Here is a 26,712-nt window from a genome sequence, read left to right as displayed (position 1 = left end):
CTTCAGTGTATCTTTATTTAAAAAAATGGATTTTATTGTGTATATTTGAGGTTTACAACATGACGTGTGGGTTACATATAAATAGTAAAAATCTTACTATAGTGAAGCAAATTAACATATATATCAACTCATGTAGTTACTTTTTATTGTAACAAGAGTGGCTAAAAATCTACTTATTTAACAAAAATCCCAAATACAATGCAATTTTATTAATGATAGTCCTCATGTTGGACATTAAATCTAGACTTGTTTATCCCACATATCTGCTACTTTGTATCCTTTGACCTATACCTTCTCATTTCCTTCCCTCTTTGACCAGTAAATCATTGTTTTACTCCCTATCTCTGTATATTTAAATTCTTTAGGAAGATTCCACATGTAAGTGAGATCATGCGATATGTTTCTTTCTGTGTTTGGCTAATTTCACTTAGCCAAATGTCTTCCAGGTTCATCTACATTGTGGCAAATAGCAGGAGCTCTCTTTATAATGCTGAATGATATTCCTGTGTGTGTGTGTGTGTGTGTGTGTGTGTGTGTGTGTGTGTGTGTGTATGTGTGTCTTTGTGTTGACAAGACAGGTTTGTTTATCTATTCATCTGTTGATGAGTCTGCAAGTTCTGCTTTCAAAAAATATGGAAATGTCTAATATCTTCTTTAATTTTGAAGAACAGCTCTACTGGGGCAGAATTCTTGGTTGATGGTTCTTTTGTTTCAGCACTGTGAACATGTCATTTCACTGCCTTCTAAATTTCATGGTTTCTGATGAGAAGTCAGCTGTTAACACTATTAAGCCTCCATTGTATATAAAGAATCTCTTAATTATTTCTGCTTTCAATATTCTCTCTGTATTTCAACACTTGGATTTAAATGTGTCTAGATATGGATCTCTTTATATTACTTGAAGTTTACTGGGCTTCTTGGGTGCATAATGTTTTAATCAAAGTTGGGATGTTTTGGGGCTTTATTTCTTTAAATATTCTTCCCAGTTATTTCTCTGTTCTCCATTTGAGACTCCTATGATGCATATGTTGCATCACAGGTATGAGGCTCTATTCATTTTTATTCATTCTCTTTTTCTTTTTCAAACTAGACAGTCTCAATTGATCTGTCTTCAAATTTGCTGATACTTTCTTCTGCCTGCTCAGATCTGCTGCTGAAAACCTCCAGTGAATTTTTTATTTCAGCTATTGTACTTATGAACTTCAGAATTTCTATTTGTCTTATTTTTAAAAGCAATTTCTATCTCTTTATTGAAAGTTTTTATTTTGTAAGACTTTTAAAGACATGGTTTCTTTAATTCTTCAAACATATTTAAAATAGTTGATTTAAAATCTTTGTCTAGACTACACATTGGGCACAATGTACACTGCTCAGGTGATAGGTAACCAAAATCTTAGAAAACACCACTTAAAAACTTACTCATGTAACCAAACACTACCTGTTCCCCAAAAACCTACTGAAATAAAAAAAAAAGTAAAGTATTTGTCTAGTGTGTCCAATATCTGGACTTCCTCAGACACTGTATGTTAACTTTTGGTAGTTGTTGTTGTTATGGGTCATACTTTCTTGTTTCTTTACATGTCTAAAAATTTTTTCATTGACAACTGAACATCTCCAGTAACATAACATGACAAGCCTGAAAATCATATTCTTCCTCTTCCTTAGGGTTTGCTGTTGTTGCTATTAATACAACCTTGGCCAGGCATGGTGGCTCATGCCTATAATCCCAGCACTTTGGGAGGCTGATGCAGGAGTATTGCTTGAGGCCAGGAGTTCAAGATCAGCCTAGCAAGATCCTGTCTCTACAAAGAATGAAAAAAGAAAATACAACCTGTAGAGGGGCCCTTCTGTTTTCCTCTCCCCATTCCTCATTGTTCATTGAGCACAGCTCTCTTTTCTAGTTGTCTTTCAATGCTTCAGAAAAATGGCAAATAACTGTTTACATGACAGTTGAATACCGCAGTAATCATTGTTGCAGATAAGATTCATCAATGGATGTTAAAATTAGTGGGTGAAATTTTGAAGAGAAACAAAATTTGCATAGCTTCAAAGTACCTTACCCAAAATATTAACTCCATGTTATCAAGGTTAACATGAATAATAAGACATATTGACATCAGAAATCCCATGGTATGAGGCAATGAAAAGGACATAGCATAATTCCATTACCATGATGCATAACCTCATCCAGATAATGAGAACATATTAGACAAAACTAAATTGAGGGGCATTTGTGAAATCATTCATACTCAAAAGTGTCAAAGTCATGAAAGTAAGGAAAGACTGGGGAAAAAATTATGAAACTTGAATAAGTTCTGTAGTTTAGTTAGTACTATTGTTGCTATGTTAATTTATAGCTCTCATTGTTTTACCATACATACACAAAGTGATAACATTAGGATGAGATCCATGAAGGGCCTCTTGGAATTCTATATACTATTTTTATGACTTCTGTAAGGCCAAAATTAGCTCAAAATAAAAAGTTAAACAAAAATGGTTGTACCCAAGGTGGGAGGATCACTTGAGGCCGGGAGTTCCAGACCAGCCTGGCCAACATAGTGAAACTGCATCTCTACTAAAAATACAAAAATTAGCCAGATGTGGTGGCACATGCCCTTAGTCTCAGCTACTTGGGAGGCTGAGGCAGGAGAATGGCTTGAACCTGGGAGGCGGAGGTTGCAGTGAGCCAAGATTGTGCCACTGCACTCCAGTCTGGGCAACAGAGTGAGGGTCTGTCTCAAAAAAAAAAAAAAAAGTTATATCCAATTTTTAGCATCTCAAAGGAATAATTTTTATTCCTTTAATAATTTTTGTCATCTTACTCAGAAACTTCATATTTTTGGACATGGTATTTTAATGAGAACATGACTAATGCCGACTACGGGTAGGAACACTTTGAAAAAATAAAAATGATTTCACCAAGGTATTCTCAAATTCTCGTGATACTTATTCATCAGAGTTTAAGTTATACCCTGTTTTGTGTTTAAAATGCATTATGCACTGGTGTTATTGTTGAACTAACATAGTTTACAATGACGTGGGATTTAACGTTGAAATTTTTCTTTTCAATATTATATGGAATAGGGTGTGTTGCTATTCACAGCTAAATGTTTGATTCTGTAGCTGGAATTCTTATTCCTTGGAGACTTTAGAAGCTATTGCTTGTAGATTACTTTAAATGCTTAAACGCTGGGAATTTGGTTCTGGTGGTTTTCCATATTTAAGAGGTGTTTAAAAGTAAATGAAACATGGAAAGTTGAAAAAATGAAAAGGTATGTGTAATCTTGAGTGCTGTAACATATAGTCAGCTATGAATACGGGTAGTTATGAATTCCTAGTCATCTCATCTATGAGGAATTAACCAAATCTATGCTTTTCAATCTGTGGATTTTGTTAAAATGCAAGTTCTAATGCAGTGGTCCTAGGAGTCTACTCTTCTAACCAACTCCCAGGTCATGCCACCAACTCCTAGTGCCTGCTGGTTCAGGGACAACATTTGGAGTACCAAGAACTTAAATGATTGGAAAGAAAATGCTATGCACGAGTCCTGTCTCTTTCTGGCATAAACTTTCAAAGAAAGGGACTTAATTTTTAAAAAGTGAAATATTTAAGTACCTAAAGGAACTCTTTAATTTGAGAAACTCTTGCCAGTGAAACAAACTCGGGAGACAGGAAGAGCTGCATGCGACACACCAGTCATCTTAATGTCACATGTCTCCTGAGTGGAAATGTGGAAAGAAATTAGTGAAGTCAAAGATTAAGCTGAACCAGTCAAGGGCAGGTAGGAAACACCTCCTCTCATGCACACAGAAATCCCCCAGGAGGAGATTTACCGCTGCCACCAGGGGGCGCACCGCCACAGCGATCCTAGGAAGAGCATCTGGACCCAATCATTCTGCAGTTCTGGGGCTGGAAACCTGGGCGATGAACTGAGATGAGGAGATGGACACAGCACTGTATAACGTGAGACCATCCCATTAGCCTCAGGTCTCTCTGGAGATGACGACTTAGTGATGGGTCACGTGTTTACCACTCAAGTTTTTGCACTGGACAGCTGAGCTGGGCTTGAAGTGGATTCCGTGGTCAGATTTGAGGCCTTGGGCAAGAGGGGTTTGCTGTGATTATCCCCATCAGAATAACACAGGGCTGTCTAAAGTACAAAGAGCCAACTGACTTTGGCATCTCTTTCGTCTGAATGTTTTGTACTTTCAAAATGCTTCATTACCGCAAAGCACCCTTCTGTGGAAAGGTTGGCATCATCTTTTACCATTGAGGAAACTGAGGCACAGGGGAGGAATGGACTATACTTTAGATCTGTGGCCAAATCAGAATCAGAATTCCAGCTTCTTGCTCCAGCCATAGCAGACCACCTGGGTGGGCTGCCCTTCCCCTGTCATCTCAGGGCTCCTCCGAATGAGCCTCGGGCACAGAGCTGCCAGCCAAGGCGGGGAGGAGCAGCTCTTTGGAAGCCAGGCCTGGAGGCCCAGCCTAGCCTCATGCTCAACCCTGCCAAAATCAAACCATTTCAATTCTTTTCATTTAAGTCAACTTGTCTTAACTGCTTACACATGAGCAGATTCTTTTAATTTTTCTTTACTTTTTTAATTAAAAAAATGGACATACTGATGGAAGAAAAATAATTGTAAAGCTATGGAAGAGTATAAAATAAAAAGTGAAAGTCCCTCTACATTCTCTGATCCCCAACCCAAATCCTGTAATCCCACATCCCAAAGTAATCACAGATTGAGAGAGATGATTTTGCTTAACTTTACAAAAATGGGATTATACAATTCATACTGTAGCTTTTTTTTTTTCACTTAAGATGTACTGTATATCATGGTCTACCAGGATGAAGTTTTGAAATTTAAAAATGCTAAAACATTTTTTAGATCTATTGTCTTGATTTAAAATATGGGATTCCTAAGCCTAATATTTGTATATTAACAAAAATAAGCCCTCAGGGCTCTCCCCAGGCTCCTCTGCCACACTCAGCACCTTGTCTGCCCAACTTTACAAGGGCAAAATTAAATTAGTGGCATGTATGTGTTTTCTTACTGAATGATCCTGATAGAATGAACAAATTCCTCAAATTGTGAAAACTTAATGTTTGTCCTCTGTGGATTAAAAATTTTAATCTCTTTATTATTTATGTGGTTCTGAATTATTTCTTACAGGAGTCTTTAAGAAACATAGTACTCATGTGAAAAATGAAATATATATAGACATAGCTAGGGGTTGTGTTTTCATACTCCGTCTTTATTTCTTCCAAACACCCCAAACAAGTCAATTTAAAGGATCGACAAATAGGTGCTGGGGGTATATTTTTGCTTTTTAGACTTGCCCTCCAGGATTTACCAAAAAATACATGCCAAGCTGTCCCTTTCTCTGAAACAGCAGGTCTCAAACCTTAATATGAATGGATACCTGGGACCTTGTAAATAGGGCAGATTGTTGGGCTTCCTGAGTCCCACATCCTCAGGATAGGTTGGGAATGCACATTACTGACAAGCTCCCACTTACTTTTTCTGCCTAGCAGAAAGGAATTTGATTGACAGGATCCTCCATGAGTTTGTCATGGCCTGGGTGTGAATCTTTCCTGATGGAACCTATTCTACTTTCCTCTCATTTAGAAGAAAAAGGAAATGGGTTGTACTGACTTTTGCCATTAAAAGCTGCCTCAAAGTCTAATGCACATTGCAGGAATTTTTCTGTGCTTGTCTTTGACAGTTTGGCCCCCTGAAGTTTCCCAGTGGACCTGTTGTCCTGCAGTTTCCCTTGGGCTCCTCCTTATGCAGTGTAGCTGGTTTGAGAAGCAGCTGATGACTGTTTCAATTTCAGCTGAATTTCCTTATAAAACTCGCCAATCTGGGAGGTCATTTGTCTCTGATCCAGATGTAGTGGTTTGATTATTCTTGGCTTATACTAAAGTTGGAAGGGAATTGAAGCATTAGGTAAAAACCACCTACACCTTCACAGCGTGAAAAAGAAAAAATCACAGCTATGCACACCACAGTGGAGAGACATCACAAAAACGAAGATGGGCAAAAGCAGCCTCCCTTTGTCTGAGGTTCAAGGACAGGCAACAATGATCTAGGGTACGGGGTTGGGAAGAGGTACTATCTCTGGGGAATTATTGCCTGGTGAGGGGCTGGCACAAGGGAGACTTCCACGGAGAGCAGGAAATGTTCCATGTCTTGGTCTGGAACCTATGAGGATATATACGTATATACAAAGTCATTGAGTTAATGCTTAAGCTGTGTGCGTTTTGCCTCATGTATGTTATACCTCAACACATTTTCTTTTTTTTTTTTCTTTGAGACAGAGTCTCACTCTGCCACCCAGGCTGGAGTGCAGTGTCGCGATCTCGGCTCACTGCAACCTCCACCTTCTGGGTTCAAGCGATCCTCCTGCCTCAGCCTCCTGAGTAGCTGGGATTACAGGCGCGCGCCACCCTGACTGGCTAATTTTTATATTTTTAGTAGAGATGGAGTTTCACCATGTTGGCCAGGTTGGTCTCGAACTTCTGACCTCAGGTGATTCACTCGCTTCAGCCTCCTAAAGTGTTGGGATTACAGGCGTGAGCCACCGTGCCTGGCCAACAAATTTTTTTTAAAGGCAATTGTGAATCTGACCATGGTCAACTAGGAAAAAAAAATCTATAGTCATATTCATGTGGTGAGTTAAAAACCAAACAAATGCACACAGTTGGGCAAAAAGAAAATTCAAAATTAAAAACTCTTATAAAATAAGCAGTCTATTTGAACTCCAGTCATAAACTGATCACTGAAAATAACGTGAAGCCCACCTTGCAGACACAATAGTCTCAAAAGAGTAATTTTTTTTTTTTTTTGGTCCTTCAAAATACAGCCAGCTCAGAAAGTGTCTGAAGAAGCAGTTTTCCTGGCTTTTTGATAAAGACGGTGGACAAGAATGGGCATAAGAAGAAATAGTTGTTAGGTCTTCCTTAGCAAGGATGGGGTTTTGTCTAAGTCTACGTGACTGTGCAGGTGCAGGGGGTTTTGTCTGGCAGTGATCAGTGCTATCAGTGTAATGTCTTCCTGGGCTACATTTGAGTGAGGCAGTGACAGGAAGCCTGGCCCTTCAAGTCCCTAGGCAAGAAGGGGTTGCTGCATACAAGGCCTGTTCTAGGCATACTCCATGAATTTCTCCCCCTTTTATCCCCCCATCTGCTAACATTTGATCTCACTGTGCTTAAAGTTTTCCATGAACACCCAGGGATCTTTCCCTTCTGAGCTTGGGCCAAGTCTCCTTGTGTTATGAAACAGCCATGGTGAGAAAGCTGATGTCTCCTTACCAAGAAAGTGGCTTTTCTGGTTTTCTCTTCCTCTCTTCTAAATCAATGGCTTGCCTGCCACACCTGGGAATGTTTGGTGTTGTGGAGACATAACCTTGCTTTGTCCTGGAACCTGCTCCATGAGGTCTGTGAGCTGCAGGCAGCAGGAGGCTGGAGAGCTGGAAATATCACAGGAGGGCACCGAGCTGCACCTAGTTTGGGCACAGACGAGGTCCCATTCACTGGCTGGTGGGTGATCTGGCCTGGGCTGAGAGTTAGTGAACATAGTCGCGGGAGGCTTTCTATTCTTTGTCCTAAAGGCAGAACTGTGAGAAAGACTAACCACCTTTATTCACCACGTCAGGTCCAAAGTCTCTGCAGGGACCTGAAAACGGAATGTTTATGGGAGGTCAAAACAGGGGGAGTAGACAGTGACCCCAGAACCCAGCCCAAGGTGGGGAGGTACTCTGTAAAGACTGTCTTATTCCTGAAAGGGTGAAGACCCCCACACATCTGGGAGTGATGCCTCTCTCTCCAGGCAAGAAATACTCTCAGACTGAAGTATCAGAGCACATTCTTCATTTCAACTCTTGCTCCTTTCACAGTTCAGTTTCTGGAGGGAGCTTCCAAAGACTGCAAGGGACAGGTAGGAAAAAAAATGACTGTTTTCTTTGGAGAGGCCTGTCTCACTTGGCCATCACCTGGTGGGCTGAGGAACCTATCAGGTCTCAGTTGCTGTCAACCTAGGGACCAGGATCCCCACCTTTCTTCCCTAGGTGGTGCCTGGCCGCCCAAGGAATCACTCTCTGTGCTTTACTTTAACAGTGCCCTTCACTCCAAAATCTGTCAAAATGAATAGAAACCCAAGAATCATTTCTGTGTGCCACAGGAGTGTTCTCCCCCCGCCCTCCCGCCACACACACACATACACTCCTGGTGCTGAGATAATTTCCAAGAAATTACCAGTTCCTGGTTATTCTCCTTCCTCCTGGCTCCCTTCCTAACTCCCCCTCCATCACCAGATTACACAATTCCTTGAGCCTATGGTATTTTCCCCTGAAGCTAGTGTTCATTTCCTAACCCAATTAATTCCAGATTCCCTCTCTCACCTTTTATTTTCCCTCGTTTTCACTAGAAAACACTATTTGAGTGTCTTTCCATGTTAGTTGAATTCTTCTCGGCTCCTAAACTTTCTTTTCTGTGTCTGCAAAAGCTTGATGGAGATAACACAACTAGAGAATTCTCCCCACACACTGCAGCATGGATGAACTCGTATTTTTACACCCTCCTTAGTATCTGCAGCCAAAGCAAAGGGAAAACCACTCAGGCATTGTGGGGGAGGTACTCTGAGTGTCTGGAAGATGCCAGGCTGAGAACAGCAGTAATAAATGATATACCCACGAAGGAAAAGTCTCTGGTCTCCCTGGGTGAAATGGCCTTTCTGTGGAAAGGAGGCCACCTATGACCACTTCCTTTGCCCTTTGCTGTGACCTTGCTGTCCCTAGGTGCTGTCAAAGATTAGGAGGAGGTCGGGGAGGGGGGGTAGAAGGTCAGTCACAGGTGGGGACACATTTGAACAGACCTAGACTGGGGAGCCCTATACAGAGGTTCCCTGCTTCCTTTCCACCTCTTTAGGGTATGAAGCTAGATTCCCTGATCTGAATGGATTCCATGGAGACAGTCACCTAGACAGACACCTGGTTTCAGGTGATCCCTTTCTGGACAAGGTCTTTTGTTTTCAGCCCTCCCACAATGGCATCTCCTCCTCAGCACATCCAGCAGCCCCAGGGTAGCATCTGGGAAGAGTCCAGGGAAACCCAATGAGGGAGAGTGGGCTGTGTCTGGGATGGCCAGAGATCCCCTTCAAATGGGCACCTTCTGCAGGGTCGTGAGTCCAGCCATCTCTAGGGCAGCCCACACCTTCAGCAAGGAGGGGCAGGAGACCTAGAATGGGGGAAATGGGAGGACTAAGATTCTAACGTTGGAGGTAGGGCAGGCTGGTGTTACCTGCACAAGGCCAGAAGCCTCTTCAGGCCGCCTCTCCAGGGACTCCAGGGACCGTGCCAGCTGTCCCCACTTCGATCAGCCACAGTGTTACTGGGCTTGGTCCAGCATGAACAGAAAGCGAAGTGTGAGCCCAGGCCAGTGGGGGGAGCCCGGACACCCTTATGGAACCAACAGCCTCTGGGGAGGCCTGTTCCAGATCCCGAGTCGGGCGCACAGGGGGATCCCCACAAGGGGGCAGAGGGAAACCCGGGAGGCCCGCGAGAAGAGGCGAGGCCAGAAGCTGGGCGCGGGCAGCCAAGCGCACTCGCGGCGCCCCGACTCCAGGTAGCAAGTAGAGAGGAGGCTGAAGAGCCCCTCGGTTTTTCCGAAAGTTTCCAGCGAATCCTTCTTGGTGAAGATCGGCCTCTGGGAGGCAGCGCGTGTGCTTCCCGAGAGGGGGCTCCCTGCGCCGTCCCCCTTCCCCTGGCACGGAAGGGTTGAAGGACTGCACACAGGGATCCCTCCCCAGCCCAGTCTCCTCCCAGCGCGCCCCCTCCCCGCCATGCCGGCCAGCGCCAGGCTGTGTCCCAGGCACTGCCCCCCGCCAACCCTGGCCCGACCAGCCTCGCCGCTGCAGGCTGCCGGGAGCTGCGCTAGCTCATGCTCCCAGCTTGCTCGGTGCTCCCTGTTCGCTCCGGCCCGGCCCCGGCCCCCAACGCGCCGACCATGGAATAGGCGGGCGGCCCCGCGAGGCGCTCCTGCAGCCGGCGAGGCCAGAGCCAGTCTGAGGTGGCTTCGCCAACCGGTGGAGTTGGCCAGCGGCGGGCCCTCCTACCGTCGGTCCTTCCCCGCTCCTCCTCCTCTGCCCCCGCCGCCCCCGCCTCCCGGCCGCCCCCGCCGCCCCCGCCGCGCCGCCGCCCCAGGCCGAGCGCGGGCGCGGAGCGTGGGAGCCATGGCGCGCGAGGAGGAGCGGGACCCCGAGCGCCGGGAGGCGGCGGCGCGGGCGAGCGGCGAGGAGGAGGAGGAGGGAGGGGAGGAGGGACTGGGCGATAGCGACGAGGAGGGCGACGACGAGGAGACGGGCAGCGGCGAGGAGGAGGAAGAGGAGGCGGAGGCGGCGGCCGGGTGGAAGCGCAGCGAGGACGCGCGGCTGCTGCGCGCAGGGCTGCCTCCTGCCGCTGTCCCCGCCGCGGCCGCCCGCTACAGGAGCGGCCGCCGCCTGCCGAGGCCGCCGCCCGGCCGCCCGAGGATGCGGCCGCCCGGCGACGAGGACCCCGCGCGTCGCCGCCGCCGCCGCCGGAGGGACCTTCTGCTGAGCCAGCTCTGCTTCCTGGCCTCGGTGGCGCTGCTGCTCTGGTCGCTGTCGAGCCTGCGAGAGCAGAAGGGTGAGTGCACGCTGCCTGCCCCGAGTGGGCGCTGCGGCTCCGGCTGCTCGGGGCTCCCGGGGCTGGGTGCGGGGCTGCTGCGGGCTGCCCGGCCGGAGCCCCGGGATAAGCGGGCTGGGTTGGCCGGGGGAGTGGGATGCCAGGCACGAGGACTCCCCCTGCCCCACGCAGAGGCGTGTAGGTGGGGACCCTGAGCGCCAGCAGCCGGCAGTCTTGGGCGTCTGGCCGCCCTGGGAACATTTACCTGTGCCCGCCTGTGCGCTGCTTACTCGCGAGCTGGAGGGACTGCTGGCGGCGGTGGTGGGGAGTCTTACCCTCCATCAGCCCCCAAGGCCAGGGATAAAGTTGTGCTGGTAGACCCCGCACCTGTGCAGGTGACCACCTGTACACTCCTCGGCTTGCTGAAGGATTCAAGGGGACTGCTTAACACACAATTGTCCGTATGTTCCCCATCCAGAGAGCAGGCGGGATGGCCAGAGTAGAGAGCTCTTCACCCCCGTTTCAGAACAGGTGCCGGGAACTTCGGGGAGAGAAAAAGTGTTGGCCCTCCAGCTACGGGCTAGTAGGGGACTTGTTCTCCTAAAGTGACCACTCGCTGGGAAGACAGGGACTTCTTCCTCAGAGGTCCCTTTTGCAGAGCTGCTGCTGTGGAAGAAATGGTTTGCAGTGGACCACGCATCGCACTGTCCGCTCCTCTCCCGGTGCTCTGCGCAGAGTCTGCCCTTTAACCCACAACTTTTGTCTTGTCTTTGTCCTTGGCCTTTGTGGATCTGAGATAGATTTTGTGTGCTCAGAACAGTTGTCTGCTGAAACAGTTTCGATCCTGGGATTCAGCTGTCTATAAAATGAAGGAAAGACATGGGAGAATAACTGTTGTAAAATGGTTTTATATCCCGGCAGTGGAAGTGGCACGATTCGTGGGAAAACAGCCATGTAAAGGGTTGTGAGGAAAGAAACAAAACAAAACAAAACAAACAAAAAAAACAGTTACAAGTATGTGCTGTGGTGTTAAGGTCGACGTAGCTCTAATGCAAGACGTCATGAGGTGCAGAATAAAGACATTTTGATAGTCACCGTAAAATATTTTCAAAGGTGCCATGAATTTAAAAAGGGGTCTCCCCCAGCTTGGCTGGTCTCCTGCTTGGTGGGGAAGCTAAACAGGCGTCAGTCTTCGTTCAGGTCTTAGCAGACCGCTTGACAGACTTCATCATTTATGGTAATAGCAGAGAGTCCGTCTTGGTATTCCGTGAAGCTGTTGAAGACTCCACGGCTCTCTCCGTTGCTCTCCTGGATCTCAGATCCCGTAGCCTTGGGTTCTGACATCAGGAAGGGGGCCGTGCTGGTGTGAGGGAAGCAGAATCTCTCCCAGGGCAGATTCACATCTGCCAGACTTCAGTCTACTGACAGTCTCACTAAGGGGATTTTCCCGAATCCCCTTTTTATTTTCCTTTTTTTTTTTTTTTTCCAGTGAAAAACCAGTTTATAGTTCATGCCACCTTTGGAAAGGGCTATTCCAAGTGGATTACACGCTGGCCATTTTTTTCTGGTATGTTGGGGCTCTATGAGACATAGAGTTCCTACCACTTTCAAGAATATGAAACATTTTTTTCTGGTTGAAGGATGTGACTCATATAGTTAAGTCAATCAATGACAGGGGGCTGCCTGGGCCCTGAAAAACTGGGATCTGAGGGGAGAGGAGGCCAGACACTCTGCAAACTTGAAACCTGGGGACTGGAATGTCATTTTGAAATGGTTTCCCTGGCAGTGACATTTCTATTCAGGTGCCACTGACTCAGATTTAGTTCCAGAGCGCAGCCTTTTCCGCATCCCTCCCTCTGTCCCTTCCTCCTTCCTACCTTTCATATTCTTTCTTCCTCTCACTTCCTCTTCCTCCCTTCTCATCTCTGTTGGTCTTAGGACCCCTCCACACCCCAGTAACTGAAGATCTAACAGGCAAAAGCCAAGTGTTAAGGAGGATGCCAACCAGCCTCCCTGTGTTGCCCCCGAATGACATGTGAGTTGAAATGGTCTCCAATCACTTTTCTTCCATTAGGTATTGATGATTTCGGTATGTGATGCACAGTAGTATTTTGCAGCAAGACACAGGTTTTTCTAGATAATTTTTAACATATTAATTAATGTGTGTGAATCTGCAAATGATAATTTTGCATGGGGAGTTGTCGTTTGGCACACCTAAGCATTTGAATGGTGACTTTTACCCTGGAAACTTGGAGCACACACTACCTAGTGGTCCTTTTGGTACAGATACTGAAATTTGGAATGGAGCATTGTTTTGAAGACCTTGTGGCATAGAGAGGCTGAATGATTAGCTTAAAGTCAAACAGCATTCGAAGAGTAGAGGAAAAAACCAACCGGAGGTAACCTGGCTTTTTGTTCCTAACTCTGTCCTCATATTCAAACCACCATTTGGGTGTAGCTTTGTAATATTTATATAATACCATAGGGGGTACCTTCATAATAATCAAAGGTAATATTTTCATTTAGTCACCCTGAAAGCCATGCAATGATGGTTAAATGTAACTTCTCAGAAGCTCGTTTTCTAACACATATTGACCTTTCCCTCCCTCCTTCCTTCTGTTGGCCCTTCCCCCCTCTCTCCTTCTTTCATTCTTTCTTCCTTCCTGCTCCCTTCCTTTCTCTCTTCTTTCCTCTTAAAATGACAGTTCTTTTACCAAAGCAAAATAGAGATGTGTGATAATTTTATTATATAATGTTTCGTAACATTTCTAATCATATGGAATCCGAGATCCCTTTCTAGACATCTAACGAAACTCAGATTTGGCTATGTACTGAAAAGTTTTGGTTATATACTGAAAACATTTTCCATATATTCAGTATTTGGTTATATGCAGTAAGAATCTACATTGATTCTTTTCTGCTGAGGTGTCACATGAGGTCTGCTTAATTTAGGTCAGGAAGAATTAGTGCTGGAATCAAGAAATTCTAACAACAAAAGCAATAATAATAACTGGAATTTTGGTGGGCTCTTATGTGCCAGGCAATGTGCTATGCCCACCTTATAGGTATTGCTTTATTTAATCTGCAGACACTCTTTTCAGAGGCATGAGCCTTTAGTGGTGGAAAGCAATGAGCTCTAGTTGCCCTGTTTAGTTGTTATGGATGAAGATCTCGTTTTTGATCTCTGTTTTCAAAGCCAGTTAAAATAAGGCGTTAGATTTGCTGAGGAGGATTTTCGTTCCATTTTGCAATGAGAATAGATTACTTTTGTACATTTCGAGTGGTTTAAAAGTGTTATATTTTTCTTTGACGTAAACTACCCAGCCTTTTTTTTCCAGAAGTAGTGTGGATAAAGCCCAGGGATTCTAACTGAGGAGTAATTCTAGACTTTCCCTCTAGAAGGTTCTCAGGGAGGTCAATAGTAATTAAGAAAAAATATACACCAGCCTAGGCAACATAGTGAGACTCCATCTCTAAAAATTTTTTTTTAATTAGCTAGGTGTGGTGGTGCATTCCTGTAATCCCAGCCACTCGAGGTCTGAAGCAGCAGGATTGTTTGAGCCCAGAAGATTGAGGCTGCAGTGAGCCATCATTGTACCACTGTACCCCAGCCTGGACAACAGAGTGACACCCTGTCTCGAAAACAGAAAAAAAGGAAAAAAAGAAAAAAATTACACACACATGCATATACATATACATACACATATGTACATATACATATGTGCATGAATGTATGTAAGTATGTATGTATATACTTTGAGATACTTTCTATACTAGTTGCTATTGCTGCATAACAAGTCACCCCAAAAGTTAGTGGTGTAAAACAGCCATTTAATTTTTTTGCTTATGGATACTTTGGGTCAGGAATTTGGATGGGGGTAATGGGGCTGGCTTGTCTCTGCTCCACTACATCTGTGAACTGGGCTGGAAAGATTGCAAAGCTGGGTGGCTTGACAGTTGCATCTGGAGTCATCTGAAGCAACACCTCTCCCATGCTTGGGGTCGATGTGGCTGTTCACTGGACCCTCAGAGCTGGGCTGCCAACCAGAACACCCACACATGGCCTCTCCATGCGATCTCTTTATGTGGCTCACTTTGAACTCCCTGAGAGCACGACATCTGGGTCACAAGGGTGGGTATCCCAAAAGGACAAGGTGAAAGTGTATGGCCTGTTTATATCCTAGCCTCAGAAGTCACAGTCACAGAATGTCATTTTCGCTATTTTCTGTTAGTCAAAGCAGTGTTAGATGTTAGCCCACGTTGAAGGAGAAGGGCATAGATACCAGCAGTCATTCAGTGGAGGAGTGTAGGGTCACATTATAAGAGCCTCTGCTGTGGGAGATACTGCTGTGGCTGCCTTTTTAAAAACCCAAGGATCTGAAGGGATCGTAACTTGGTAGTGAATGTAGACATTTCCCAAGGTGGCTAAGGTGAATACCACATATATGCATACATACAAACATATATAGACAAACGTACACACAGACATATGTATGTATGCATATATTATCTTTGAAATATCTTCCACTCATGAAAATATTGCTGCTTATTTTAGCTGGTGTGGGGTCTAGAAGTGGTATTTGAAAAGGAGGTTGCAGTGGGTATTTGAACTGCAAATTTAAATTGCAGAGCTGAGAGCCCGTCTTTGCCTTTGTGGCTGCCAATTCCTCCTATGGCGATGACCACAGCTGTTTAATCCTTCTTATGGCCCAGTGTGAGGACTGCTGGAATCTCCAGCTTTGTTTCCCTCTTCTATTTCCACGCATTCCTACTCTTGTTTTTTCTCTGCTCCTCAAAAGGTCTACGATTCTTCCGATCTCAGATTCCTGGTGCGTGCTGGTCCCACTGTCTGGACTGCTTTGTCCGCCATGGCTAGTGAATTCCTCACTACCTGGCTCGAGATCTTCCTGAATAGACTGGGTCCCTCCGTTTCTCTCTCTGAATACACCATATGTTCGCTTCATAGCATTTATCACAGTTGGTAATTGTGTGTTTATTTGGTCATGATTTGGGTGATATCTCCTCTTCCCCAGATTCTAGGGTCCAGGAGGTCAGGGACCCTATGAACTTTCCTCACCTCTGTACCCCAGTCACTGGCCTCATAGTAGGAGCTCAGAAGATACATAAATATCTTAAATATAGAGGCAAGCATAAAAGGTATTTGTTAAATAAAGACGCTCTTTTGATCGCTGAACTACAGTGCCTGTGATAAAAACTAGTCATCCTGTGTTAGGAGCCCATTAGCTGACATGGATTTTATTGTCATGATTTATTAGGTTGGTACAAAAGTAACTGCAGGTTTTGCCATTGATAATATAATTCTGCTCTCAGTCCAGCAGATTCGATATCATTACCCATTTCTCATGGGATAGCACTGAGCTGAAGAAAGGTGGAGTGCAGTGCCTAGTGTCTGTTAAGTGGGGGGATTTGAACCCAAGTCCACCTACATCAAGGCTGCTTGCTGCTGCATTTTCCAGCCTCTGCGGAGGAGGACATGAATAGAAGACTGGGAATCACCCTGCCTTTTTCAGTTAACTGAGGAGTAAGGAGTAACAGAAGGTTGGTTTCATAGAAGCAGTATTTTAGAAACACATTGCTTTTCAACCTTTTCTATTTTTTGCATAAACATATATAGATATGTCTCTTTCCTCTTGGCTTTTCTTAGCTTCTCATCAACCCAGATTTTTCTCAAAGATTTCCTCCACTTGCAAGCCTCAAATCTTTGTGGGAAGCTTTTTTTTTTTTTTTTTCTTCACCCTGGAGGGTTGGCGAAGCTAAAAGAATTGCAAAACTAGCTATTTGCTGAGAATTCCAAGGCCTGGTGGAAGATGGCTGATAGGACAAAATTTTGGCAATTTTCTTTTCCTGTATGGAGGTCTCTTTTCCTTGAGCGAAATAACTTTTTGGAGGAATAATAGTACACAGACTTTCATAATGGGGAAACTGAGGTATGGGGTGGTTAGAAAATGTTCCCGCAGTTGCAAAGCAAGTGGGTTATGCTGCCAGGAAGGTAATTTGGATTTTTTTTTTTTCTGGTCCATTTTTGCCTTCTTTTTCTATAGAGCTTGTTTGGCAATTATTTATATTAATTGTTTGCAATGGTTTCACAAATGGGATTATCCTGTAGGATTTGAGAATGTTAAGTATTAAGGACCCAAATGGAAAAAGGTTTTGTACGAACCAAGTGGTGATGGGCTCCAGGTTTCCTAGGATTCCCCCTGCTGTTCTCTTCCTGTTCCACTTCCAACCTGGAGAGGCAATGCTCCTTGCTGTTGCTAGTCCCAGATGACCCACACTATCCCTTATTGGTTTCCCAGCCCTACTCTTACCCTTGTAGGCTGTTCCTTCATGAAACTCTGTCAGTGGGATCCCTTGAGGGGGTTCCTGCCCGGACCCCAGTTGCGTAAGACAGAGGGACCTTCACTCATTTGTTCATTCAACAAATGGCAGGCTCTTTGCTTGTTGCTAGGGTGGCAGCATTGTCTTTGAGGGACACCGTGATGTTCATCCTCGCGGTGCTCAAGCTTGAGTGAGAAGAGAGGTGCTGAACAAGTAATTTTCATGAGTTATGAGAGATCGGGATGAGAAATACAGCATGGCATGGAGGAGGCTGTGGTGGTCAGGAAAAGCTGGAACCCGAAAAATAAAGGGAATAAGATTGAGGAAGAATGGAGGATACAAAGGCAAATATAGAAAAATAGGCAAAAGATGAGGACAGGCAATTTACAAGAAAACAATTGCAGATGGTCAACAGACACAAATAACAAACTTAATCTCAGTTTTAACAAGAAAATCAAATTAAAAATAATGAAGTACCATTTCTCAATATCAGGTTGGTAGATTAAAGTAAATTAAAACATGGGCTCACATCAAGGGTTTGTACAGATGCTGGAGACACAGCTGCTCTAGTTCACTTCAGAGGAGGATGTCAGATGGCTCTCCAAACACTGGGGGGGGACCATCATCAGGGGACCTGGTTATGGGAATAGACCCCAAATGAAGCCTTGGCCATTTAATGTGATTCACATGTAGAAAGGGAGGTGGGTGGATTAGAATGGCTATACGTAGATATTTGTAGATATTTGAGACTTGGGTAGAAACTCATCTTAGCTGGACCCATCCATGGACCATGGAGCATGTTGGTCATGACTTTTTCATGTTTAGTTGCTTAGGTGGGAGCTCCAGGGAACAAGGAAAGACCTGTGTAATTCCTGGAACTGTCTGAACCAATAAACGTCACTTATTTAAATCATGAAATCTAGTAATCGTTTTTGGCTTGTCAATAGTGATTTATTTTTAGGAGAGAGTGAACAAATAAAGTCAGCTCATCTGTGACCTAATTTAGGGACTTTCACATTTGCAACTTTTACATTTGGAATATTTGCAACAAATATTTCTCTTCCTTTCTCCCTTTGCATTTCTGCATTGTTTGATCTCAGCAAAAGTCATTTTCACTTTAGTCAGCCAGTCTGCCATGGAATTGAATCCACAGAGGACAGAGAAAGGAGCAGGTTTCTTGATTAGGACTTTGACGATAGAACAAAAGGGGTGAGAGAGGGATTGGTGACCTCAGAAAGTCAATAATGCCATGTTTAAGACAGAACATGAAACATTTATTTTTGAAGATTTGGACTTTTAGAGCATCTAGGTGGAATATAGAGCTGACAGTTGAAAGTCAAGATGATAAGCATTTGTGGCTGCGTATAAAGATGTTGGAATGGTATGCATGAGGGTAAACATTACATCTATGGTTAGCTCCGTGCTTCTTATTCTTGTCTGCACATTGTAATCACTTTGGGAACTTTAATAATTACTCATGTCCGAGTTCCACCTCCCAGAAATTCTATTGTCATGCTCCCAGTTGTGGCCTGGGCATTGGGATTTTATGAAAAAGTGATACAGTTGGTGCCAGTGTATCTCAGCAGCCAAAGCTAAGAACCAAAGAGTTAAAGGTCATTCTTTACCTTATCACAAGCACATTTTGCTGTTCATCATTGAGGTTCCGAAATATACTGTACTTAAACTTCCTGTCCTGAATGTGAATGAGTATGTGTTTTTCTGCTTCATTTTCTAAGCCTTCACCACTAATTTAAACTTAAACTTCTCTCCAGTTGCCTAGATTTCCTTTTCTTTTTAGAGACAGGATCTTGCTCTGTTGCCCAGGCTGGAGTGTAGTAGCATGAACATAGCTCACTGCAGCCTCAAACTCCTAGGCTCAAGGAATCCTCCTGCCTCAGCCTCCTGAGTTGCTGGGATTACCGGTGCAAGCCCTCACACCTGGCTCTTCCAGCTCCTCTCAATATGTGCGGGGACACTAAGTATTCCAGCACATCTTCTTTGGAGGAAGTCTTTACCAGATTCCTCTGGCCTGCTCTGATGTAGACAGGTCACTTGTAAAGTCTGCTGCCAGCTGTCATCTTGCCATTGCCCTTCAGCTTCATCCTGCATATTTCTTTTAACTTTCCCTTGGGATGAAAGCCCTGCTCCCTGGAACCCAGGTATGTGTCTTTCTTGGCTTATTCCTGAAATTTCAGTGTACATTTTTTGCGGGTCACACCCTCCAGGCGCCTCCTACAATAGAGAGTGTGGAAAGTAAAGATCCAAGACTGTATGTGCTTTAAAATATATTCCTTCTACCTCTACACTTAGAAGATAGTTAGACTGGGTCAAGAATTTAGGTTGAAACGTATTTGCCTTGGAATTTTGAAGGCATTGCTTGAATGTCTTCTAGCTTCCATTATTGCCTCTGAGAAATCTGTTGCTGTCTTGGTTAATCATTTTGGAAGCCTGTATCCCCCCCACCCCAAGAACATGTCTATTCTTTGCTTTGCTCCTAATGGTCTGTTTTTATCCTAATCTTCAGTCATGTCGCATTATATGACTGGCGTGGGTCTATTTTCATTCATTTTCTTGGATCTTTCACCAGATTCTCTTAAACTGGAAGCTTGTCTTCTTTAGGTCTGGGAACTTCCCTTTTATAATATTCTCCATCATAAGTACTCCTTTTTCTCTTTCTGGATTGTCTATTATTTGGGTATTTGACTTCCTAGATTGACTTTCTAATTTTCTTATCTCTTCTCTCCAATTTCTCTCATCCTTTTGCTCTAATTTCTATAGATTTTTTTAACCGTGTCTTCCAACTCTTATACTGAGTGTTTAATTTCTGCTGTCATATTTTTAATTTCCAAGAGCTCTTCTTCCTGTGGAAACTATTTTTAGTAGCATCCTGTTCCGCTTCAGTGGTACAATATCATCTCCCATATCCTTAAGTAGATTCATAGTAGTATTGAGGTTTTCTTTCCCCATATGGACTCTGTTTTTTCAAGTTGCTGTTGTTCCTTTGTTTTGTCTTGTTTTTCATATTATGTATGCTTTCTTCAGATGTCAGGGGATCTTTGGCAACTACTTATATTTAGGTGGTGCTGTGGAAAAGATGACCAGAAATTGTGCAAAGGAGGGTCTTGTTGATTGTATCTCTGTAAGGCTATCTAACTGGGCTATTTTATTGGGCAATGCTTCATATCTCAAGTTTTAGATCTTTATCAGGGGGTGGTCAGTTTTCCCAGAGAAAGATCACTCAGCATCCTGTCTTGAAGGAAAAGACCTGGTTACTTCTGAGAATCCAATAGGAGAGGAATCTGGGAATGGGGAAGGTTTTTTCAACAGAAACAGTCCCCTGGACTCAAGATATATTCAGCCCTCACAACTGTGAGTAAGAAATCACTAAATAATTTATTTAGATATATAGCAGGACCATCCCAAATTATTTAATCCTTCCTTCCTTCCTTCCTTCCCTCCCTCCCTCCCTCCTTCCTTCCTTCCTCCCTCCTTCCCTCCCTCCCTCCTTCCTTCCCTCCTCCCCTTCCCCTCCCTCCCTCCATCCCTCCCTCCCTCCCCCTTCCTTCCTTCCTTCTTTCCTTCCTTCCTCCCTCCCTCCCCCTTCCTTCCTTCCTTCCTTCTTTCCTTCCTTCCTCCCTCCCTCCCTCCCCCTTCCTTCCTTCCTTCCTTCCTTCCTTCCTTCCTTCCTTCCTTCCTTCCTTCTTTCCTTCTCTTTTAACTACTGTACACATGAATCTGGTAAGACCTACTGCCTCCTGGTAGAACTAATGGTCAGAAGTAAAGAGAAGGCTTAATCTTCCCCATACCCCTTTTTTTAATTGAAAAGTTTTTTAGAGAATTTCAGATTCACACACAGTCGTAAGAAGTAATACAGAGGGCTGGGCACAGTGGCTCATGCCTGTAATCCCAGCACTTTGGGAGGCTGAGGTGGGCGGATCATCTGAGGTCAGGAGTTCGAGATCAGCCTGTCCAACCTGGTGAAACCCTGTCTCTACTAAAAATACAAAATTAGCTGGGCGAAGTGGTGCATGCCTGTAATCCCAGCTACTCAGGAGGCTGAAGCAAGAGAATTGCTTGAACCCAGGATGTGGAGGTTGCAGTGAGCTGAGATCGCACCATTGCACTCCAGCCTGGGCAACAAGAGCCAAGCTCTGTCTCGGGGTGGTGGCAGTGGGAGAGAAGTAATACAGAGACATCCCTTACACATTTTCCCATTTCCTTTAATGGTAACATTTTGCAAAACTATAGTATAATATCATAACCAGGGTAATAACATTGATACAATCCACGAACTTTATTCAGATTTCTCCAGTGTTATTTGTATGGTAGTCCCTCAGTATCCATGGGGGATACGTTTCAAGACCTCTCAGTGAATGCCTGAAACCATGGATAGTACTGAATGCTACATACACTGTGTTTTTTCCTATACCTATATAACCATGATAAAGTTTAATTTAGAAATTAGGCACAGTAAGAGATTAACAATAACTAACCATAAAATAGAACAATCGTAATATACTCTAAGAAAGGTTATGAGAATGTGGTCTCTCCTCTCTCAAAATAACTTCTTGTACTGTGCTCACCCTTCTGGTGATGATGTGAGATGATACAGGGCCTACGTAAGGAGATGAAGTCAGGTGCATGACGTAGGCCTGTGACATAGCGTTAGGCTACTGTTCACCTTGAACCCAGGCACTGCCACACCGTGACAGTCGATCTGATAACCGAGCTGGCTACTGAGTGACTAAGTGTCTATAGAATGGATCAGCTGGACAAAGGGATGATTTATGTCCCAGGTGGGACAGAGCAGGACAACTTGAGATTTTATCACATTACTCAGAACAGTGGCAATTTAAAACTTAGATATTGCTTACTTCTGGGTTTTTCCATTTAATATTTTTGGACCATGGTTGACTGCAGGTAACTGAAACAGCAGAAAGTGAAACTGAGGATAAATGAGGACTACTGTACCCATGTGTGAGCGTGTGTGTGTGTGTGTGAGGGAGAGTGTATTGAGTTACACACAGTTTTATCACCTGTGTAGGTTTGTGTATTCATTATCACATTCAAGATACTGTACAGATCCAACACCACAAAGATCCCTTATGCTGCACACCCATGTCTTTTAGTACAAAAGGAGTAGTCCAGTAATTTATGTGACCTATTCCCAAAAAAGTCAATTAAAAAGTATAATGTCAAGAATTAAGGAAATTCTACCCCTGATAATTTTGCACTCTACACAAAGGATTTCTTACAATTTGGGGCAGGTCATTCTACATTAGTAAAATTGAACCATGAAGGGTTTTCTCCATGGATGCACTTTTATTACTGTCAGGTATGGTAACCTGACCTACGTGCTGGATAAAGGCCATGGATGGCTTGTTAACAATTTCTTTGATAATGATTTTTTTTCTGTCATTTGCACAATATTTCTGAATGAATGCTCCATGAAAATAGCTTATTTGAGTAGTTTGTTCATTCAAGCAGTTTAGCCATGGCCCTTGCAATATTACTTTCACCATTATCTGTTTCCTAGAGTATTAGAGATGGAGAAACTCTTGGGGACCATTGAATCTTAACATCCTGTTTTACTTTTGAGGAAACTAATGTTAAAGGAAATTGGAATTGGGGCCAGAACCCAGGCTTTCTGATTCCTTGCTTAGTAAATTCTTTAAAAAATGCCAGAAAGTTAAGGTTATAAAAAATGTTTAATGCAAATTAACTCTTGGTAAAATTTTTTCAAATTCTGAAATTCTTCTGAAATGCTGGAATCTTTCTGGGAATTTTTTGGCATTTAGTGTAGTTAGTACATGGGAAAAATTAGGAATTTTCAGGGTGAGCCACTTCCTGTGACAAAAAAGAGATTTGTTTAATCAGAAACACTGGCTGTTGGAATGCTCCTAGGTTGCTTTAGGAGAGAGTTTGCGTCGTTGGTTCACCACCTTCTACCTGGGTTGTAACCTCATATAACCATTAGGATGATAGACCATTTTGAAAATGAGTGGCCATTAATTTATTTTATTAGGGGTCTTTGAGCTTACGGGTTTTCAACTTTTTTCATCCTTGTTGTTGGAATTCTGGGTTGTGATTTGAAGATACTTCCAAAGAAATAAAATTTTCCTAGGACCTTAAGAACCCAGGCTTTGTAAACGTGGTATTAAGGACCTCTTGAATGGCATTCCAGTTTGGTTGTTTGAAATCACAGGTGGTTGTTGGGCTATGTGCAGGAAAAAAGTCATTGTACCTACTTTAAGTAAATCTGGGCATGAGGACAGGTCAATTCCGGTATTTTCCAAGCATTGTGGAATATTTCTTCCCTTACATATGTTAAATTGATACCATACTACATATAATGTTTTAGATCCTGCTTTTAAAATAAGAAACCCCTAAAATTGATAGTGTGCAGAACAATATGTCACCCCCCAAAAAATTCCCTCAAGCTACCCCTTTATATTCACACACTTCCTCCATCTCTGAACCCTGATGTATTCTCTGTTACTATAGTTTTGTCTTTTTGAGAATGTCATAGATGGAGTTCTATGGTTTATAATATTTTGAGACAGGCTTCTTTCACTCAGTACAACGCTTCTCAGCTTCATCTAAGTTGTTTCACACATCAGTAGTTCATTCCTTTTTATGGCTGAGCAGTATTCCACTATACAGATGTACAATGGCTTGTCTGTCCATTTAATGTTGAAGAACATTTGGGTTGTTTTTAGTTTTGTTAATTTATGAACAGAGTTGCTAAAAACACTCAGATCCAGGGTTTGTAATTCCTTTTTCTTGACTTATTATAGTGGCTAAGACTTTTAGTACAATATTGAGTTTGAATGGACATCCTTGTCTTGTGTCCCTGATCTTAGGGGGAAAACATTTAGTCCTTCCCTGTTAAGTATGCTATTTGCTGTGGGTTTTTCATAGATTGCCTTTATCAAACTAATTTCCCTTCTCATCTTAGTTTTCTGAGAGTTTTTATCAAGGGTGGATATTGGTTTATCAGATGTTTTTCATGTATCAATTGATATGCTGAGGTGGTTTTAATTCTTTAGACAGTTAATATGGTGGATTGTATGGATTGATTTTCAAATACAGAATCAGCCTTGCATACCCTGTATAAGACCCACTTGATCATGGTGTGTTTTTCATTTTGTATTTCCTGGATTTGATTGATCATATTTGGTTGAGGGCTTTTGTGTCTAGGATCACACAAGATATCAACATTTTACACGTTTATTGAACTTTTATATTTATTTTCTTGTGAGAAGGGTTTGCTCATATCCAGTCTTCATTTTCTTCTAATGAGTTAATAGTGTTTTTTCTTAATTTTCTTCATTTGTACTATCACTGTCTGGTTTTGCTACGAGAGTAATACTGGCCCCATAAAATGAATTAGGAGATGCTTCCTCATAGTTTCTGGAAGAAACTGTGTACAATTGGTGGGTCATGCTTTTTAACTTATCATGGGCATCCCTCCATGGAATTAATCTTAAAAACGAGTTTTAATGTCTGCTTAATAGTAATAATAATCACAGTATTTTTCTTCATGTTACAGCATGTAATGTTTATTGAGCATTTAGTGTGGCTGAGGACTGTTCTAAGTGCTTTACTTTTATTGACTCCTTTAATCTCCACAATAACTCTATAGAGTAGATACCATTATTATCTCCAATTTACATGTGAAGAAAAATAAGACACAAACAGTTTAAATAACTTGCTCAAGGTCACAAAGTTTCTATGTGGTCAAGTAGAATTTGAATCCAGGCAGTCTGATTCCACATCCTGTGGTCTTAACTATTACATTGTATCCTTTGATTATATCATAACTTATTTATTCAGGGCTCCATTTGAGATCCGTATTTTGAGATTTTCCATGCCTTCACTTTGATGACTGTTCTTGTCAGAAGTCTTTGACAATCTCTGCCAGTTCCTTTAGGTTGGATTTCTAAAGGTGCTATTTCAGCGTCAAAAGGCATGCCCATTGTGAAGGCTCACACGTACTACCATGTAACTTTCCAGGAATTGGAACAAATTTGAAATCCCAACAGCAGTGTTTGAGAGAGCTCAATTCGATGTTCTATTGCCTGAATTATTTTTATATATTTTTAATTCAATTTGATTGTAGAAAGATGGTATCCCGTTGGTTTAGTTTGCCTTCCTTCTTTACCGGGCAGGTTCAACATTTTACACGTTTATTGAACTTTTATATTTATTTTCTTGTGAGAAGGGTTTGCTCATATCCAGTCTTCATTTTCTTCTAATGAAACCATGGATTAATAGTGTTTTTTCTTAATGTTTTGTAAGAGCTTTTATATATTTTGTTTTACTTTGCCCTATTTCAAAAGTCTTGTTCATTCTTTTATTTGGCATAGAGGATTCTCATGTCATCTGGCCCACACTGTATCTCTTTCCCTTGTATTTTTTCATCCTCCTATTCTTAGATTCAGGCTCTCAGTCATGTATTTATTCCACATAATTCTTTATGTCCCCCACCCCCATTTGTATAGTTTACTTTTTAAAAAATTTAACTCTTTACTTCATTTGGAATTTATTTTAGCATAAGATTAAAATTTAATTTAAACAGATTAACATATTTAATAGTTAATTCCAGAATTGTTTATTGACTACTGTTTCCTCTACCTCCACATTTGTGGTATCACCTTTATTCCATGCCTATTCTCTTATGTACCAGAGGCAAATATTTTATGATATTTATTTTGTTATATTTACTCATTAATTAATTGTAACTTATTAGCATGTTAATTATCTGGTAGGTCAAGACACCTTCCCTCTTGTTTTGAAAAAACTATTTATTATTATCACTCATTCATCTTTCCAGATGAATTTATAATCCTTGACATTTTCTCCAAATCCTTCTAGGTTTTGATAAATCTGTAAATAATTTATGGGAAAATGGCATTTTATAATGTTGATTCTTCTTGTTCATAGTATGCTTCTTCATTTGATAAAGGTTTTTACAAAATTTGTCAAGATTCATGATTATTTCTCTATTTCTTTCTTACATTTACTGGTGAAGGTTATTCTGGTATTTATTATTTGTTGTTGCTCTTGTTTCATCCCTTAATAATCTTTTAAAATATTGCTTCTTTATATTTTATTCTTAAAAATGTGAAATTATGAGATACTGAAAATAAATTTATTCTATGAACCAGTATCTTTAGGTTCATTCTGTAGCTGAGGAGTTTTTTTACTGTTGGAAGACTGTGTGCTGTCCATTGGGGTATGGATCCTGTTGGCTATTAGTGACACTGGTTACTTTTCATTCTGCTGTGGAAGTTTCCTTTCATTTGTGGTTTTCTACATTAGAAAAAAATCAGGGCTGGGCGCGGTGGCTCACGCGTGTAATTCCAGCACTTTGGGAGGCTGAGGCGGGTGGATCACAGGGGATCGAGACCATCCTGGCTAACACGGTGAAACCTTGTCTCTACTAAAAATACAAAAAATTAGCCGGGCGTGGTGGTGGGCGCCTGTAGTCTCAGCTACTCAAGAGGCTGAGGCAGGAGAATGGCGTGAACCCGGGAGGCGGAGCTTGCAGTGAGCTGAGATTGTGCCACCGCACTCCAGCCTGGGCAACAGAGTGAGACTCCATCTCAAAAAAAAAAAAAAAAAAAAATTAGCCGTGGATGTTGAATGTAATCAAATGCCTTATTAACACTTATTAAAGTGTTTAATATAACACTATATATATAGAAAAAATACCCTTACAAAAGC

General features: G+C 42.7%; 1 protein-coding gene and 1 long non-coding RNA gene across 9 annotated transcripts in view; one reads left to right on the top strand and one right to left on the bottom strand.

Annotated features, from left to right (window-relative positions):
- The window catches only part of SLC24A3 (solute carrier family 24 member 3), a 600,086-nt gene that overhangs the window by 84,868 nt on the left and 488,506 nt on the right, over positions 1-26,712 (top strand). The window contains exon 1 of one of the 3 annotated variants that reach the window (XM_055265457.2): positions 10,206-10,665. The exons of the other annotated variants lie outside the window; for them this stretch is intronic. Within the exon in view, the coding sequence (XP_055121432.1) occupies positions 10,233-10,665 (433 nt within the window). The 5' untranslated portion in view covers positions 10,206-10,232. Of the gene's footprint in view, positions 1-10,205; positions 10,666-26,712 lie in introns of those variants that run through there. 3 annotated transcript variants of the gene reach the window in all.
- LOC129474431 (uncharacterized) lies at positions 5,001-9,770 on the bottom strand. 6 transcript variants are annotated; one of them, XR_010119513.1, is made up of 3 exons: positions 8,404-9,770; positions 8,058-8,137; positions 5,001-7,927 (listed from the first exon to the last, which is right to left on the bottom strand). It is a non-coding gene; the product is annotated as an uncharacterized lncRNA (long non-coding RNA). The 6 variants fall into 6 exon arrangements; XR_010119512.1 differs by having other exon boundaries at positions 5,001-8,137; positions 8,404-8,590; positions 8,692-9,770; XR_010119515.1 differs by having other exon boundaries at positions 5,001-8,137; positions 8,404-8,590; positions 8,696-9,770.

Source organism: Symphalangus syndactylus, chromosome 24, assembly GCF_028878055.3.
Source record: "Symphalangus syndactylus isolate Jambi chromosome 24, NHGRI_mSymSyn1-v2.1_pri, whole genome shotgun sequence".
NCBI lineage: Eukaryota > Metazoa > Chordata > Mammalia > Primates > Hylobatidae > Symphalangus > Symphalangus syndactylus.
The sequence above is the reverse complement of the archived record's forward strand: the minus strand, read 5'-3'. Positions and strand labels throughout refer to the sequence as shown.